This window comes from Poecilia formosa, unplaced genomic scaffold, assembly GCF_000485575.1.
Source record: "Poecilia formosa unplaced genomic scaffold, Poecilia_formosa-5.1.2 Scaffold177, whole genome shotgun sequence".
NCBI classification, from domain to species: Eukaryota; Metazoa; Chordata; class Actinopteri; order Cyprinodontiformes; family Poeciliidae; genus Poecilia; species Poecilia formosa.
The window spans coordinates 270,171-286,261 of record NW_006800116.1 but is presented as its reverse complement, the minus strand read 5'-3'; the positions used below and the strand labels follow the sequence as shown (position 1 = coordinate 286,261).

The 16,091-nt window shown below is 36.1% G+C and overlaps 1 protein-coding gene across 1 annotated transcript in view; it reads left to right on the top strand.

Annotated features, from left to right (window-relative positions):
* grk6 (G protein-coupled receptor kinase 6) overlaps positions 1-16,091 on the top strand; it is a 59,068-nt gene that overhangs the window by 3,818 nt on the left and 39,159 nt on the right. Inside the window, exon 2 of the mRNA XM_007565485.2 lies at positions 8,953-9,048. Coding sequence (XP_007565547.1) covers positions 8,953-9,048 — 96 coding nt within the window. The remainder of the gene's footprint in view (positions 1-8,952; positions 9,049-16,091) is intronic.

The window sequence follows — 16,091 nt, the reverse complement described above, 5'->3', positions numbered from 1 at the left end:
CTTGCACCCTGCTGTTATGTGCTGGACTGTCTCAGAGGCCTCCTTGCACAACCTACACCTTAGGTCTTGTATATATATATGCTAAGTGTTTAGTTTAATTTTTAAGCTGTTTTCCCTTTTGAACATCTTACATTTGAAGAAAGATATAAAATAATTGAAGATAATAAATTAACAAAACTGTGGAAAATCAACTAGGATGGACAGATAAATAGAACTGGTCCAGAGCACTTTCTATAAAGAAAGAGGGAAAAACCCTAATGGCTTCATCAATGACTCCCTTTAGAAAGGAGATGCAGCAAACACACAAACCCTGAGCGATGGATAATTTTTACAACTTCTTTCAAGAACGAGTTGCTAAAACGAGAAGCACGGGGTTAGGGGTACTTTCTATGACAACAAACAAAGATTAACTAATTTAATAACAGTAATATCTCCATCCATGTTTTTTTTTAAAAAGAAAGAGACAATTAAAGAGAAGCGCTGAACTATGGGTACCTTCTATGACAAAAGCAAAAAGAATATACAAAAAATGTACCAGCAATAGCTTCATAGCCATTTAACAAAAGAGAAGCAAAGATACGCACTGGCCAGTGGTACTTTCTATTTGAAAGAAAAAGAGAATATACTAATTTAGCACTTATAGGCTCCATCATTTTTTTTTAAACTTCTAAAGAGAAGCACTGTGGCAGAGATGCTTTCTATCACCAAAACTAAACAAGAATATACTAATTTAGTACCAGCAAAAGATCTATAAATGTTTTTATAATAAACAAAACTAAGGAGGACTGGGCCAAGGTTACTTTCAATGACAAACAACAACAACAACAACAAAAGAATATAAATTTAGTACCAGCAATGTCTCTATAAACGTTTTTAAAAGAAACAAAGCTAAGTAAAAGCTCTGGCCCAGGGGTATTTTCTGCAAGAAAGAAAACACAGAGATGACAGGAGCAGTTTTTGCTTGTAATTCATCCTGAAGGGTCAAGAAAAAAATGACTGATCTGAGTTTTACTTAGTTTTTCTGAAAAAAATAAAAAAAATACTGTTTTATTAAAATTAAATAAATACATTTTTGTTTCAAATCCTGTATTTCAGTCATAAACACAGTCAGTGCTCACTAAAATGTATGACAAAAAACTCAGTGGATTGGTCTCATAAAATGGACTATACTCTCATATAGTCCACCACTATATGACCGACTTATAAAAACACCTTATAAATATGGTGTTTTTATAAGGTGTTAAATATTATAGACTTCACAACAAGGAACCAAACAAATACTAAATGCAAATAAAATGCAAATGCTTCTTTTTAGGGTTATGTGCTGCCATCGTCGAGGGCAAAAGCCAATAACTGTTCCTTAATCTAATTTCAAAATGACTCCATCCATCTTTACTTATGAAATTTAAACACTGCTCGTTTAATCAGCTGTTTGTTTTGTAGTTTTTTTTGTCTCTAAAGAGGCACCGTTGACCTTTGATAATGCAGAAACCACACAGGAAGTAAGAAAACTGTTGCAAAGATTTGGCTCTTTACAGCAGCAGATTGCAAATGTGGGAATGTTTCTTGTGTGGCATGGAAAAAGGGAAATGGGCTCAGCGGTCTGATGAAGCACGCGAACACAAAGGGCAAAATGGGAGGCAAAAACAGAGCTTCTGTCCTTTTTAATGAGGCTGAAAGTCAGAGTTTGTCTGGCCTGAAAACTACCCAGTGTCTTTTGTTTCCTCTCTCCCAGACATGGTTCTCATCTTTGTGCCACTTTGTTAAGATCTTCACCTTGTGCTCAGTTATGCAAAAAATATAGCAATTTTTATCAAATTGTTGGAAGAAATTGACTGGATTGTTGGAAGAAATTGACTGGATTGTTGGAAGAAATTGACTCTGGAGGATGATTCAATCTAAATCTTTATTCATAGCAGTGTTTTTGGGCAGGAAGCTAAGGCAGCTTCACACCTGAGTCGTCATGGTAGCGTCCATCTATTCTCTGGACATAGTCAGAAGGAGGATTCATCAGAGACAATAACTTTTCACCTATCTTCTGAGCTCCATTTTTTTGAATCCTGAAGACGTTGTCTGTGTTTGACACTTTTCTTGTCCAAAAGTTGTTGTCTCAGTTTGTTTACAGATGCACCACTGATGTTTGCAGTGGTGGCAACCTGATTTGGCAGAAGATGGTTCTACCGTTTGCTGGATACTCTTGTACATCCTGAAGCCTTCTTCACCTTGAAGCTCTTGATGATCCTGTTAAGCTGTTTTTTCAGCTATAGGTTTAGGTTGCATTCACACCAACCCTGTTTAGTTGATTTTAATCAAACTCCAGTTTGTTTGCCTAGAAAGTCCAGTTCATTTGGAGAGGTGTGAATGCACAATCAAAGTTTGACACAGACCAAAAAAGTTAATTCTGGCCCGAATAAAAAAACATAGGTCTGAGTTTGGTTGAAGTGAACTTTGTTGCAGTTTGACTGCATGTGTGGATGCCAAGCAGACCGGAGGCCGCTGCAAAAGCAGGAAGTTTACTACATTCTGGGTAACTACAAACAAAACAAATGCATGAGTCTAGAAATGGCTAGTAGTCTTTCAACAATGTCAAAAGAGACATCCTACAACCGCTAAAATCTAATAGCGTTTTCTTTTGAATATTTTAGATGTCCTCTTCTAAAAAAATAAAAAAAATAGACACATTTTCTGCAAATAATTTGCATTTACTTTGTACAGAAAAATCCATAAATACATGGTATCCACTGTATTTATCCACTGACTGATCTCTATTTTATAATGACCAGTCAGCAATTCAGACATGACTGATTTCTGCTGGACTGATGATGTCACTTCACTGACAAAAAATAGCAGAACCATTTGGATAAACAGTGAAAATGTTTTTTTTTGTCATAAAGTAACATTGTCATGTTTATAACACTTTTTCTAATGAATTAGCCTGCCATCTGGTCAGTCTGCACAGGTGCAAGCACAAAAAAGTTAGCTTCAAAGTTTGTAAAAACATCATTTGTCACTATAGAACTGTAAATATTGACTGTTCAGATGCCAATGAAAGAACCATTTTTTCACTTGCCTAAAAGTTGCTGATCATTATGTTTGTTCAGAGTTTTTCATCTCCACAGACACAAAGACGCCTGACTTTTTTGGTATTCAACCAAGTAAGTTGAATAGATATTTGTCTCAGGATGTTTCCTACCGGCATCAATTTGTATCCAAATGGAGGACTATGGAAAGCCTGGTCAACTCAAAACTTGTCTTTGCATGTCTTCAATGTGTTGCTCACATGGACCCTTTGTACCAGATGTTGGTCATTTCACTACTTTGCCAAAACAACAATGGCATGAAATGACAGTTCTGCATCTAACTTTGCTGGTATGAAATGTAGCATTCTGCCACCGGAAGTTTCGAACTGACTATGCATCAATTCATACCAACCACAGAGTCTATGGAAAGCAAGGAGGACCAAAAACCTTTGACTTTTCATGTGTCTTAGACACATTGTTTGCATGCCTTTTTATTCATTTTGATAAGAATGCATATACTTCACCTGAACAACAGCTCAAAGATGCATCAAACGTTGTTTTTATATACCATACAGAACATTTTAGGACGTTTGATTGCAATTTCACCATTTTGTACCTGATAAATTGTAATTTAAGTGACATTCTACTTTCTACTTATAGAAAGTAGAAAATTTGATTAAATAAATAAAACTTAGCAAGAAGAGGCCACTTAGAGCTATTTTGGTTGTATCTGGGGAGAAAATAATAGGTTACAGGGCGTAAACTATAGGTGAGGAATAGTCTATTTATTTCCAAAATGTACCAATAACATTATGAATTTACTTGGGTACAAAATGGAAGGAAGAAGGCACAAAATGGTAATGCGTGGGTACAAAATGGGGCTATGAGTAACTGATTTGACCCAGAATGACCACAAACATTCAAAACATTTTGAGTTTTCTAAAATGCATGCGAGTTATACCTCCTGTTTCTTACTATTTCCAAACGAGCCACCTTCTCTTTATTCTCTTTATTCATTGTAAAATCGTACAAGGGAGTTATGATTATTGCATTTTTGCCATCTCTGCATAAAATAATATTCATTTCCTGGAGGCTTTTGCCCAAACAAACAGTTGGAGGAAGTGTTTACAGAGAAAGTTACGGGGTTCCCATTTCAGCCAAAAGAAAGTTATTATTAGACACCAAAAACACATTTGTATTTGTTGGACTCGAAAAGTTATGGACTGGAGAGGTCTTGACAGTGTTGTACTTTCTACTGTCTTACCATGCTGCCGACCACATCCTCTTAAATGAGATTGACTTAAAAAAAAAGCTCCCTACTGCTGGCAATTCTTTAGATAATGTATCACGTTGAACTGAGACCACAGACACAAAGGAAACCTCTGTTGCGACGGCTCACAGGAAGGCACACATGAAGCCACAACTGAAAACATCAACGCCTTCAGGGTTCGTATCACGCTTCATGATTTCTGGTTACTCACATTTCTGCTCTCTGGCTGTGAAAGCTTTCAATATCAGGGCAAGAAAACACTTAAAAACATTAGATAACGGCTGCAGATGTTTGACAGTTAAGCACAATCTTCAAGTATTTTAGTTTTGGTAAGAAGAAAAAAAAGTGGCCATTTTTGTATAAAATGAAAGTATAGTCACATGTTAGAAATGGGAATATGTAATAAAGAGCTCTTATCCTGATGGGGTAAGTCCAGGGTGAAACTGTTTTACCTTATAGGGTGCAACTATAATTGAACAAACAATGTAAAGAAAAATGTAGATAAGGCCTAAGGTTGTTTACAAAATCAACCATAGGACTCAAAAATATGCAAACATTTTCCTCAAAGAACAGGGGTCAACACCTTTCAATCCAAAAACCAAGTTTGGTAATTAGTACAGCTAAATAAAATTGACCAAATAACCATATAATAATAATAATTTTGGAAATATGTTCCCATTTTTCAGACTTGAGGAACACAATTTGTAAAAACTCTATTTTACATACAAAATAAAAACTACATCACTCAGATAAAGTGTGATGTACCTTGTAACATACAGTGGACCCCCGCCTATTTGTGAGAGTCTCAGGTAATTGTATATTCGTAGATGAGCTACTAATCAGCTAAATCATCCACCTAAACATTTACCAACTCAACATTAGCTGCTAGGATGCTATTGGCAGCTCTTGTAGTTTTTCTCAAAACAAAACATCTTCAAAGAACTCCCTTTGTGTGGATTTAGGGTCTAAACTAAAGCTATTTGCAACACTTTGATAGCTATCAAACACTTGTTGCTGTTTGATAGTTTTCTGCTTTTTGTTTTTGATGGACAATCAGAAAAATCGTTTTTTTTGATAGGGGGATCACTGTGTATACTCTTACATGGTTAACTAACTAAATGCTGTACCAAGGCAACCTATTAAAACTACCATTTCATTACATCTGCAAGATGTTACTTTTTTCAAGCAAAGAGAAAAAGAGAAAAACAAAACATGTTAGGAGAAGATTAGAGCCAAAATGTCATTATATTCTATTCCTTTATGATCCTTTTGTGATCATAGATGGCCATCCTGATAGCTAGTACAATCTTTTTGGTTATCATTAACACTGTGGGACAAGAAGACAAAAAATAGAGGCGCACAATCTATCAGCATCAACATCTGTATCAGTCATTTCCTAACTTATCAGTATTGGTCTGATAAGTAAAACTGGGTTGATATTAATAATCGATGTTTATTTCAATCCTGTTGCCGTTTGTGTTGAGAAATATATTGGTAAGACATATTGGTAAATATTTGACATAATGGCAATATATTGCCATTATACCAGCTCAAAATTTTGTATCTGTGCGTGGTGTCCCTGGCAAAAATAGCAATTATTTGAAACTTCTGATTTCCTTTTTGTGTTTTAACATCTGTGGTCATCAGCTGGAAAGTTGGAAGGCCAATTTATATGTCTAAGGTATGCAATTTCTACAAATAATATATTTTAGATCAAACCAATATGACTATATGATGTTAAACAAGTGTTCTGCTACCAAGTGGTAGTAAAAAAGGACAAATCTGTCAAATTAGACTCATGTCAGTTTATTTATACAGTGCCATTTCACAGCAAATGTCATATTAAATAACATTGACCTTAATAAATCAAATTAAAATTGAAGGAATCTATTATAATTATTTAGAAAAGTTTGAAATGAAGTGTGTCTTTATGTTTTCAATGCCTTCTCAGCATGAAAACGAGAAGTCTGTTGATCACCTACTTATTAAAGTGTGGCAGCAGGGAAACATCACAAAGGCACAAAAGGCAGTGAGTGCATGAGTTAACTTAAACCTGCAGAGAGTTGGGGTTTTGCAAACCATTCGTTTTGTAATTGTTTAGCCATATCGTCCCTGTACTTAATAATATTGATATAATATTGACCAAGCAGACAGCTATACCTCTAATTATTATTTTTTAAACTTATGTGAAACTTTGTGTTTGTGGCTGATCTCAGTCTTCATGCCAGGCTGACTTTGCCCCACGTTTGTCTTCATTTACATTGTCACTTGAGCACACAGCAGGCATTATTCACCAATCAGCTTATCTGTGACTGATATTATCTTCTGTTTCCTGGACACATGCACCAAACATCTTGCTTGCAGTGTATCTATGACAATAATTGATTTTCGTAAGCACAGCAGCTGCTTTGTAGTATTTGAATACCCAAATCATGGAGCGTTGGGTTGATTTCTCTCCACATCAGAGAAGTGCTGAAATAAACATGCCTTGAAGTTGCTGCTGCTGCTGCTGCAAAAAAAAAAAAAAATTAGTTGAAAATAAGACATAGAGAATAAAACTAGAAGAGCCTTAAAATGTAAAATCTTGGCTGCTTCCTTTTAATCTCACCAAAACAAAATGAGCCTGCAGAGACTTGAAACCCTCTCAAAACTGAAGTAGCACAGCAAGCGTCATGTCAGCTCATGTCCCGCTTCTTGCTTTGTGGTGAGTGAACTTGCACCAGAAACGCTGTAAAACGAGTCACAGTCAGAACATCAACACAGAAAGGACAGGAACTTCCTCTGTCTTCTCTGGTTCCCACCGTGTTTCAGGCCATTCATCGCCTGGAGGGCTACCACAGTTTAAACCTCGTCACAAGCTAAGATGCACCGGAAGCCTGAAAGTAACAATTGATCTTGTGACCTAAAAGCTATTAACCAAAAGATAAAAAACACCTCTTTCTGTAAAACTAACATTTATTAAAGATTGAGATTTTTTAAAAAAAAAAACGCTACAAATTCATATCTTTATTGTGTTGTGCTTTGGAAATTAATTGTTCAAAACTTTCTTGCCTCCTTAAGGACAAACAGCATTAAGAGGGAGTTATCGTCAACATTTTTGTTCTAAATTATATTAGATTAGATATCACACAAAATATAAAATGCAACTTTTTAAAATGTAATAGTTCAGACACAAGAAACAAAATAAAGGGCATTAGAATAAAAATAAAACAGTAATTAGAAAATATCAAAACATTTTAAAAATGTACTTTTTAGAATAAAAATTGCAATTTTATTCTCAAATATCAAAAAACAGAATTTTTATTGTGGAATACCAATTCAGTAAATAGCTGAAATCCTCAAATACTTGAGATCTGTCTAAAATGCATGTTGCTGCTTGTTTTAATAGTTCAAGGACCAAATATTCCTTAGTATGCATTGATACAGTGGAAACCTTTTCCACTGTACCTCTGGAGCTATCATCTTCTTTATTGCCGTTAGAGGTTCAGCCATTCAGCACTAAAGAAAATAATTGCCGCTCCTAGATTGGCTGCTTTGCAAACTACGGGCAATAGTGTGTCAGGTAGCATTGTAGCTAGGTATTTTAGCTTCTCAAGCTGCATTTTCTTTCAAATATTTTAGATATTCCCCACAAAATTATCTAAAATAATTTGAACTGGTGTTCCACAGAAAAATCTACGAATATTGAAACATGAATATGCGAGAGTTCACTGCACTGTCTTTTTGTATTTGTTGTTGAAAGTACCCCTGGCCCAGTGCTTCTATTTTTAGCTTTGTCTCTTTCTTGAAAGAAGTAATTGTCAGAGTTATTGTAAATATTAATTTATCTGATGTATTTGTTTTTTTCCTTTTATTGAAAGTATCCCTGGCCGTGTTCTGTTGCTGTGGCTTCTGTTTCTTTACTGCATTTCTTTCCACACTGTGAAAAAAATCATCAAATATTTAGGTTTTCTGAGAACAATTTGGAGTTATGTTAGACAGAAAAAAAAACATGAAATTCACTGTATTTCTGTTCAGTGTATGTTTGGGGTTTTCCAATGCTTTGTGGCGAGTAAAAACGTTTTTATTTACATTGTCACAAAAATGACAGATCATCAAAAATACTTTATACCTTTCTCAACAATCAAAGAGTTCTTCTAATGGCATGTTTCTAGCTTCAAGTCTTTAAGATTCAATGACCTCTTTGTCATCACCATAAACTTTATCAAATATGTTGATAAAATACAAAATGTGTTTTAAATCTAAGTCTGCATCTACAAAGAGTATGAAAAATGTTGAGTTCAACTGTATGTATATTCATGACAGTTACTCATATTTAATGCCATTATAGCAGATCGGTGTCAGACATGTTTATGTCATTAATCTGTATTGTTATGATGTTTTCAGTTTAAAGATTTAGAGGAAATATATAAAAATGAATTAAATTATTTTTGTGACTAATGCAAAGCATATAAATTGAGAAATGAAGTATAATCACTTTTAAGCTACTATTTCTTCAGATTTAATGCCTGAGCTACAAGGATGCTTTTCTTTAACCTAAATACTAGTGCTTGGTGGGAAGCTTAGAAGTGAAAGTGTACTTTTTGTCTCCATTTTCATCATTTTTATTGTGTTCAGTTAAAAAATAACCATTTTTATGTTTTGTTTGTTTTTTCTTCTTAGGAGGTGGGGGCAACAGAAAAGGAAAAAGCAAGAAATGGAAGCAGATGCTGCAGTTCCCCCACATAAGTTTGTGCGAGGAGTTGCGACAGACCACAGGTAAAGCTGGCCTGGTCTTCCCTGTCTGCATCTTACCCTGCAGGGCTCTTCATCTCTGTCCTCCTTATGTGCCAGTTGAGTCGAATGCCTCTGAAACCTGAAAATGACCTTTTATCAGATCCAAAACAGGCCTACTGCACCAAAACATCCAACAGTCAATCAAAACAGTCAGTGAAGTCTCAGTAGACAGAATTGCTTGCCGACACATTAGAAAGCACTACCAGGTTGTGGTGTTCCACATTGTTGTTGTTGACTATTGGTTGGTTTGGTTACTGCCTGATAACTCAATTTCTTCACACATAATTCCACAACATGGGACCCCTTGTAGTGGTTCTAGATTCTCCAAATTCTCTGTAATTACATCCAAATTCCTTCTGGATAAAAAAAAAAACATTTTGTGTTAAGCTACATCCACAGAGCAACCAAATGTGATCAATCAGATATGCAACCTATATCTGACTTTTTCATGGCAGTCTGAACAGATATTCAGATATTTTCATCCCCACAAAAATCAGATTTATGACTCGTCCATATGTGGTGTTAAATAGAACAACTCAAAAATATGCATTATTGTCCTGCCGCTTTACAGTCATTAACTTCCCTGTATTGGTCAATCACACAAAATCTCAGTAAATTAGGTTAAAGTTTGTGGTTGCATTGTGACAAAATGGAAACAACATTCTTGAGGTGTTACTACTTTACAGGCAGCTCTGCTTTATGAATCTGTCAGGCATAAACTCAAATCAAACTTGAAAGCAGTGCAGTCTTAGAGGAACTGAGTCAAACTTTGACAGACAGAAATTAGGATTTTAGCTTTGACAGAGGTTTCAGCTAAAAACTGGTCCTCAACAACCTGCTTCTACGCCAACTTTTGGCCCATTCAGTGATAATCTGCACACCGACACTGAATTCATGCTCTAAGACACGAAAAACGTCTTTAAAAGATACCACAGAGGAAACTGTGGGCACAGCAGAAAGAGGAAGCAGACTGCTGCCTTTGCAAAGTTGCTTTCTTTATAACATACAAAAAAAGCCGGTTACTGCATGTAACCAGCTAACCATCTTAGGCAGGATAGCTGCTTTTTACAGTCCAGCTAATGGCTTTTAAACTAACTGCTACCCAGGGTCCAACTAACGACTCCTAGAACTAAAGGCTTCACTGAAGCTAACAGCTCAGATTCAAGTTATCAGCTCCTGAAGCTAACAGCTAATCTGTCTAAAGCTAATAACTCCTCAAGTTAACAAGAGTTTTTTCCTTACTCACCATCTCGATCACACACTATGAGTTGGCATCAAGCAAGAATGAAGCAGCAGGGTAGCAGAAGAAAGAAATAGCTCAAAACAATTTAGGCATCTGTTGATTTTGAGTGAATTTCTGAAATGTGGAAAACTGGAGGAACAGTCTTTTCCACTCAAACCCATGTCCAGTTGATATTTCAGCTTCTCAAGCTGCATTTTCTTTAAAAATATTTTAGTTGTGATCTACAAAAACATCCTGAAATATCTTGGCTTTCCGTAAATAATTTGGAGTAACATTCCACAGAATAATTCACTAGAAGGTAAATCTGTGAATGGGCGTGTGTCCTCTGTTAGTTTGGAGTAAACTTCACACTAAACACTGAAATTCTGCCACGTGCTGACAGAAGATTGTATTGACATGCAGGATAAGGTATATCTTAGAGCGTTGTAGTTAGTCTAATCTTCAGACAAGAACACATTTTGTCATAGTAGTTTGTGATGTTAGTAAATATTGATCAAAATATTTACTTCTTAAAATAAACATGTTTTAGCCACAGACGACTTTTCAAAATAATGTATTCTTATATTCCAGTGCAGAAACATGTATGGGACCATTTCTTTTTTTCTTTTTTGGTAATTTGAAGGAACTGCATATAGTCATATATTCCTACAGCAAACACTCATTCCAAATAACTATCGTTCCTCTGAGCCTCTGAATGTGGTAGCAGTAATCTATTACATGTAGTAGTAACTAGCGCAGCAGTGAAAAGTCCAGAAAGAGTTTTTTGCTAAGTGGTGAAACATAGAACCAAATAACATTGATCCAAAATAATTTTAATAAGCTTTATCCAGTACAAAGCCCCATAAAAACTGGGAGTGAGGAAAATAAAAAAAAGAAAACAGAATAAATATTCTGTGTTTTCTGCTGAAAAGCCTCACTTGGTTTGTGTTTGAATTTATGTCATATATGGTAAGTCACTGGCATCAGAAGCTGTTGTTACCCCTGTTCTCTGGAATTCGGTCTTTATGTTCAGGAGGTTTGTTGTTGGTAAAACAAAGAGAGGATTGAGTTTCTTCTGAGGAAGCTGTTGGTTTGAGCTCCTTGGGCTGTTTTTTGAAGAAATAAACATCATCAGGGTCACTTGTTTCTCTATTTCTGTCTCCGGTTCACATTTATTTAAACAGTTCCAGTGATAAACTTGTATACCACATACTGATGGCCTTGTTCCTCTGTTTTTATTTTTAAGCTTGTTCTGAAGAGATTTATTCCTTTAAGTATGCTTGAACTGCAGGATGCTGTAGCTGTAGAAATGAGGTGTAAACAGAGTCTTTGCAATCATTTTCATTTAGCATTTAGTGAGTGTTCACAAAATTATTAACCAGTATTTTTAGATTTACCTCTACCTTCTGAGATTATGCTGCTGTTCATCGAGGTTTATCTCTAACATGTTAATCCAAACAGTACGTATGGGAATATTTGCCCCATGGTGTGTTGTTACCTCTCCTAAAGAACATATGATGTTAGGATGGTGTGAACTGTGACGCCCATCACAGGAGAGTTCCTCTTCATTTGTTTTCCTAGCTTTGGGGTTTCATTTGGTTTGCCGTATATAACCATACATAACACCTAAAGCAACAGAGCAAACACACAGGCCTTATTGTTGGGAGGAAGAAGAAGCAGGAAGGTGAGGCAGATTATGACCTGTGATAAAACTGGTTTGCCTCGAGGATTACTGTGGCGACAGATAGACAATAGTTCAATTAAATCTGGGAGAAAATATTATTTTCTGTACTGTACTTGTTCATCTTCTACACAAACAAGATCTAAAGTCTTTTTTACAAGGCTTACTGAAGGAATTAAAGAACTTCAATAAAGGTCTTAAGGTTTGTAACCAGAAAGCAGGAGCTTTTGTTACATATTAGATACCGCTACGTACAGTAAAGCGGGTCTTAGCTTCATTCTGACATGAGCGTAGTCAAAATAACTGAGAAACTGTCAAGTTTTCTAATTATTTTTCTATTTAGTTGAGGAAAAAAACTAAACAAATAAGGCAGACAAGATCCCTTTGCAGCTTTTCCTCCAGAAGGTTTTTATTAATATGCTGCAAGCTCTAATTTGAATGAGTTAACTTGAACTCGTTCTCACAGAGGCAGGAAGTTGTAGCTGTGAAAGAAAAAAAAAAAAACGAAACAAAAACGTGTTTTCGAATGACTAGTCTCGGAGATAGAAACCAGTCTTTCACATGAAAAGGTTGTGCACAAGTAAATTACCAGAAGTTGTCAATATTTTAAATGCAACAAGAATCAGGTAGATTTGCAGAAAAATGACTTCTTTGTTAATCAGAAACAACTTGTTCTTTTCTGCCATCATCTTGCAATCACAGATTAAAACATATCGGCCTAAAAGCAATAGCCTACTTCTATTTGTTGCACAATGATGTCTTGTTCCTGCTGTGCCACAGCTTTTCTTCCTTTGTTAAGAAACATCTTGTGGCTCAGATTTTAAACTAGGTTTAAACTAGGAACTTCAGCCACATTTCTAAAAAAATAAAAAAAACAGGACTGTAACTTTATGAAAACAGATCTTTAGTTTCTTCAGAATGTAATTTGATTATCTTGTGTCAAAACATGGAGTTGATTTTGTTTATAGAGACAGAAAATGAGAGAAAGCCAGATTTTGCTCTGAGATTCAAAACCCGTGCAGGAAATTCACTGCACGTGTGAAACTGCCAAGGAGGAAATAATAAGATCTAGTTTCTTCTGATTTACTAAGTTAGACATGCATGAAGACAATAAAACAAACAATAATTCTACTACTGAAACTAAGAGAGAGTGTTATGAAAAATGTTAAAGGTTTAAGTTTGATCAAAGATCTGCTGGTCTCACTCCTTCCTGAGGGCCTTCCTGAGTTATAGCTAACTGTAACCTGAGGAGAAAAGTTATTGGCCAAAAAACAAAGAAAAACTATTTTGACTTAAAATAAGCAAAGGGTAAAGTAACACAAACAACCATAGGAACTAAAACAGTGGTGTCCAAAGTTGGTCCTCGAGGCCCGGCATCCTGCATGTTTTAGGTCTCTCCCTGGTTTAATGCACCTGGATCAAATGATGGCTCATTAAAGGCCTGAGAGGAACATTGTCAAGCTGAAAAGGTTGTTACTACCACCAGGGAGAGAACTAAAACATGCAGGATGCCGGCCCTCGAGGACCAACTTTGGACACCACTGAGCTGAAATCTTACAAGTTGATCAGGCCTGGTTTTAATCTGGGTCTCATTTGAACTATGATTCTTCACCCCCAAAGCTCCAGGACTGCCACAAATCACCAGTATGATTGATAACATGGACTATTGATATCCTACATTTTTATTAGATGTGTTTTATTTTTCTGAAATTGTTGACCAAATTTTGAGGAAAGCATGCAAACATTAGCATCAGCCTGCTTGGTCAGCAAGCAAACCTCTGTGAACTAAAGTGACACAATTTTAAGATAGTAATTTGGTGATTTTAACAAGACTAAAAGAAACAGAAAATGGAAAAATAATCAGTTTTTTCATCATGAATATTAACTCCAAAATCCAAACATTAGGTTCAGCTTCCTTGGACGGCTAGTTTGACCAACCTAGTACAAAAACTATATATGCTCTGCATTTTTAATGAAGAGAATGGCAAAATGTTAATGTAGTACTTGTCTATTTTACTGCTCTGCTTCACTGCAAAATTTAAGAAGGCTCAAAGTCCATCTGTGGACAGTAGTCTTAGCATACCAACAAAAACATTAGCTTCTGTACACAGCCGTTGTACACTACTTCCATTTTAACCAACTTCCCAATGACAGATTTTACTGTTTAACTGGAACCATTTCTAGTGAACTATACAGTATAGTGCAGGGGTGCCCAAACTTTTTGAGATCAAGATCTACTTTTTCTCTCACCAGCCGCCTGAGATCTACCTCATGACATAAAGACATAAAAATTACAAATTAAACTCTATTGACTTATTTTGTATGCGAATATACATCAGTTATAGCAGAAATAATAAAGTGACAGAAAACCTAACGCAGTTTCTTCCTCAGTAAGATTCTGACACTGGGAGCAGGTTACTGGTTTCTCAGTCAGAAGCTGGTTGCAAACCTGAGGCCAGCAGGTGTCAGTCAGTCATGGTAGATCTGAAATTTGGTTTGATGACCTCAATATGAGAAACTAACCAAAGAGCCCAGAAAAGGTAAAGGCAAATCTTCTGAAGTCGGGATATAATTAATTTAATTTCACATAATTATTGCGGTAGAATTTGTTAAAACTTAATGAAATATATTTGTCCTATTTGATGTTTGTTGTGATGTATGCTCCCAAACGAATGAGGTAATTAGTCCAAGTTTGTCGTTTATTGAACGTTCAGAAACTACAGCGGGTGTGATGAGCCACAGCAAAGGTAAACAAAGGTAAAACAACCCGAAATGACGATCAAATCAAAACCACTCCTACCTTTTTACTTTCTGTCTCTTTGTAGTTTAAGCACACCTGTTGCCGTGGCAACCGCCTGGGCCCGCAAGCCGAGCAGAGATTATGCTAAAAACACAGCATTCAGGTTTCCAGGCTTGATAATTATATCTCGATTATGAATAAGCCTCTCATGAACACAGCAGTGGTTGAGTAGCTAATTTAAACTCCTGCTCTGCTCGTCAGTCGGTCTTTGAGTCGCCTTTTTTCCCCTTTTTTTTTCTGTTAATGGGACCGAAACGCACTGAATTGCGCAACACCTTGTTCAAACAATAATTACTGAGATTATTAATTTTAACACGGTTCGTTGATTTTTTTTTTTTTTTAATAATTATTCTTTTTTAATGAAGCTACAAACGTTTAGGATCTTAGTGAATATTTTTGATAAGCCCGTCAAAAGAGGAAGTGCTGCTCTCAGCGTCCTGGTGGCGTTCAGATTGTCATCTGCCGAGATCGACCGGTCGATTGCGATCGACTGGTCGATTGCGATCGACGTATTGGGCACCCCTGGTATAGTGGATTAAAACAAAGTACAGTTCAGTTTTCAAACACCACTACAAAAAACCTGACCTGCTATGTATTTTATTAGGTTCTCTTCTTAAACAACATTTAAACATGTTGGATTGTCTTGGGCGATATTGCCGTGTGTGTGTGTTGTTCTGAGGACCAATGAGAACGCAGCCTGTCGAATGTGATGTGTAGCCATCCGGAGACATGGAGGGGAATCCAAAATACAGAAGACAAAACAACTGCCATAGCGCACCAGAAAGTCTGATGGACGTCAGAGATTTTTTGCTGAATATTCATCACGAACCATCACCGTTGCTTCTTTTGTTTAGTTGGAACTCACTTTTGGTCTCTAGAGGTTTTGAGACATTTCCTGTGTGACAGTTGAATGTTTGTGAGTGAAACTGGATTGTGTGTGGTGTGTTGTAATTGCCATGTGACTTGACACCACACAGGACCAAACCTGTTGTAGCAAAGATTTTTTATCACCTCTCACATTTTTTAAAATTGGCTGACTGGTATGAACTAGGCATTAGTTAATTAAGTAAATTTCCCTTAAATTCAAAATGTTGTGCCTTATTTTTAATTTTTAATGAGAAAACTCAAACATGAACATTGTGTCGGCGTTTGCAGGTCATTTGATCGTCGAGGTAAATAAAATAAAATCCACTTCACCCCTAAGAGCTTTTAGGTTCAGTCCTTTGGTCCATTTGAGCTGCAGAAAGCTTTTATGTGCCCAGCAGATTCTCTAAATTGATTTACATAAGAGAGGAACTGCAAAAGCCTTGATCTGATTTCAA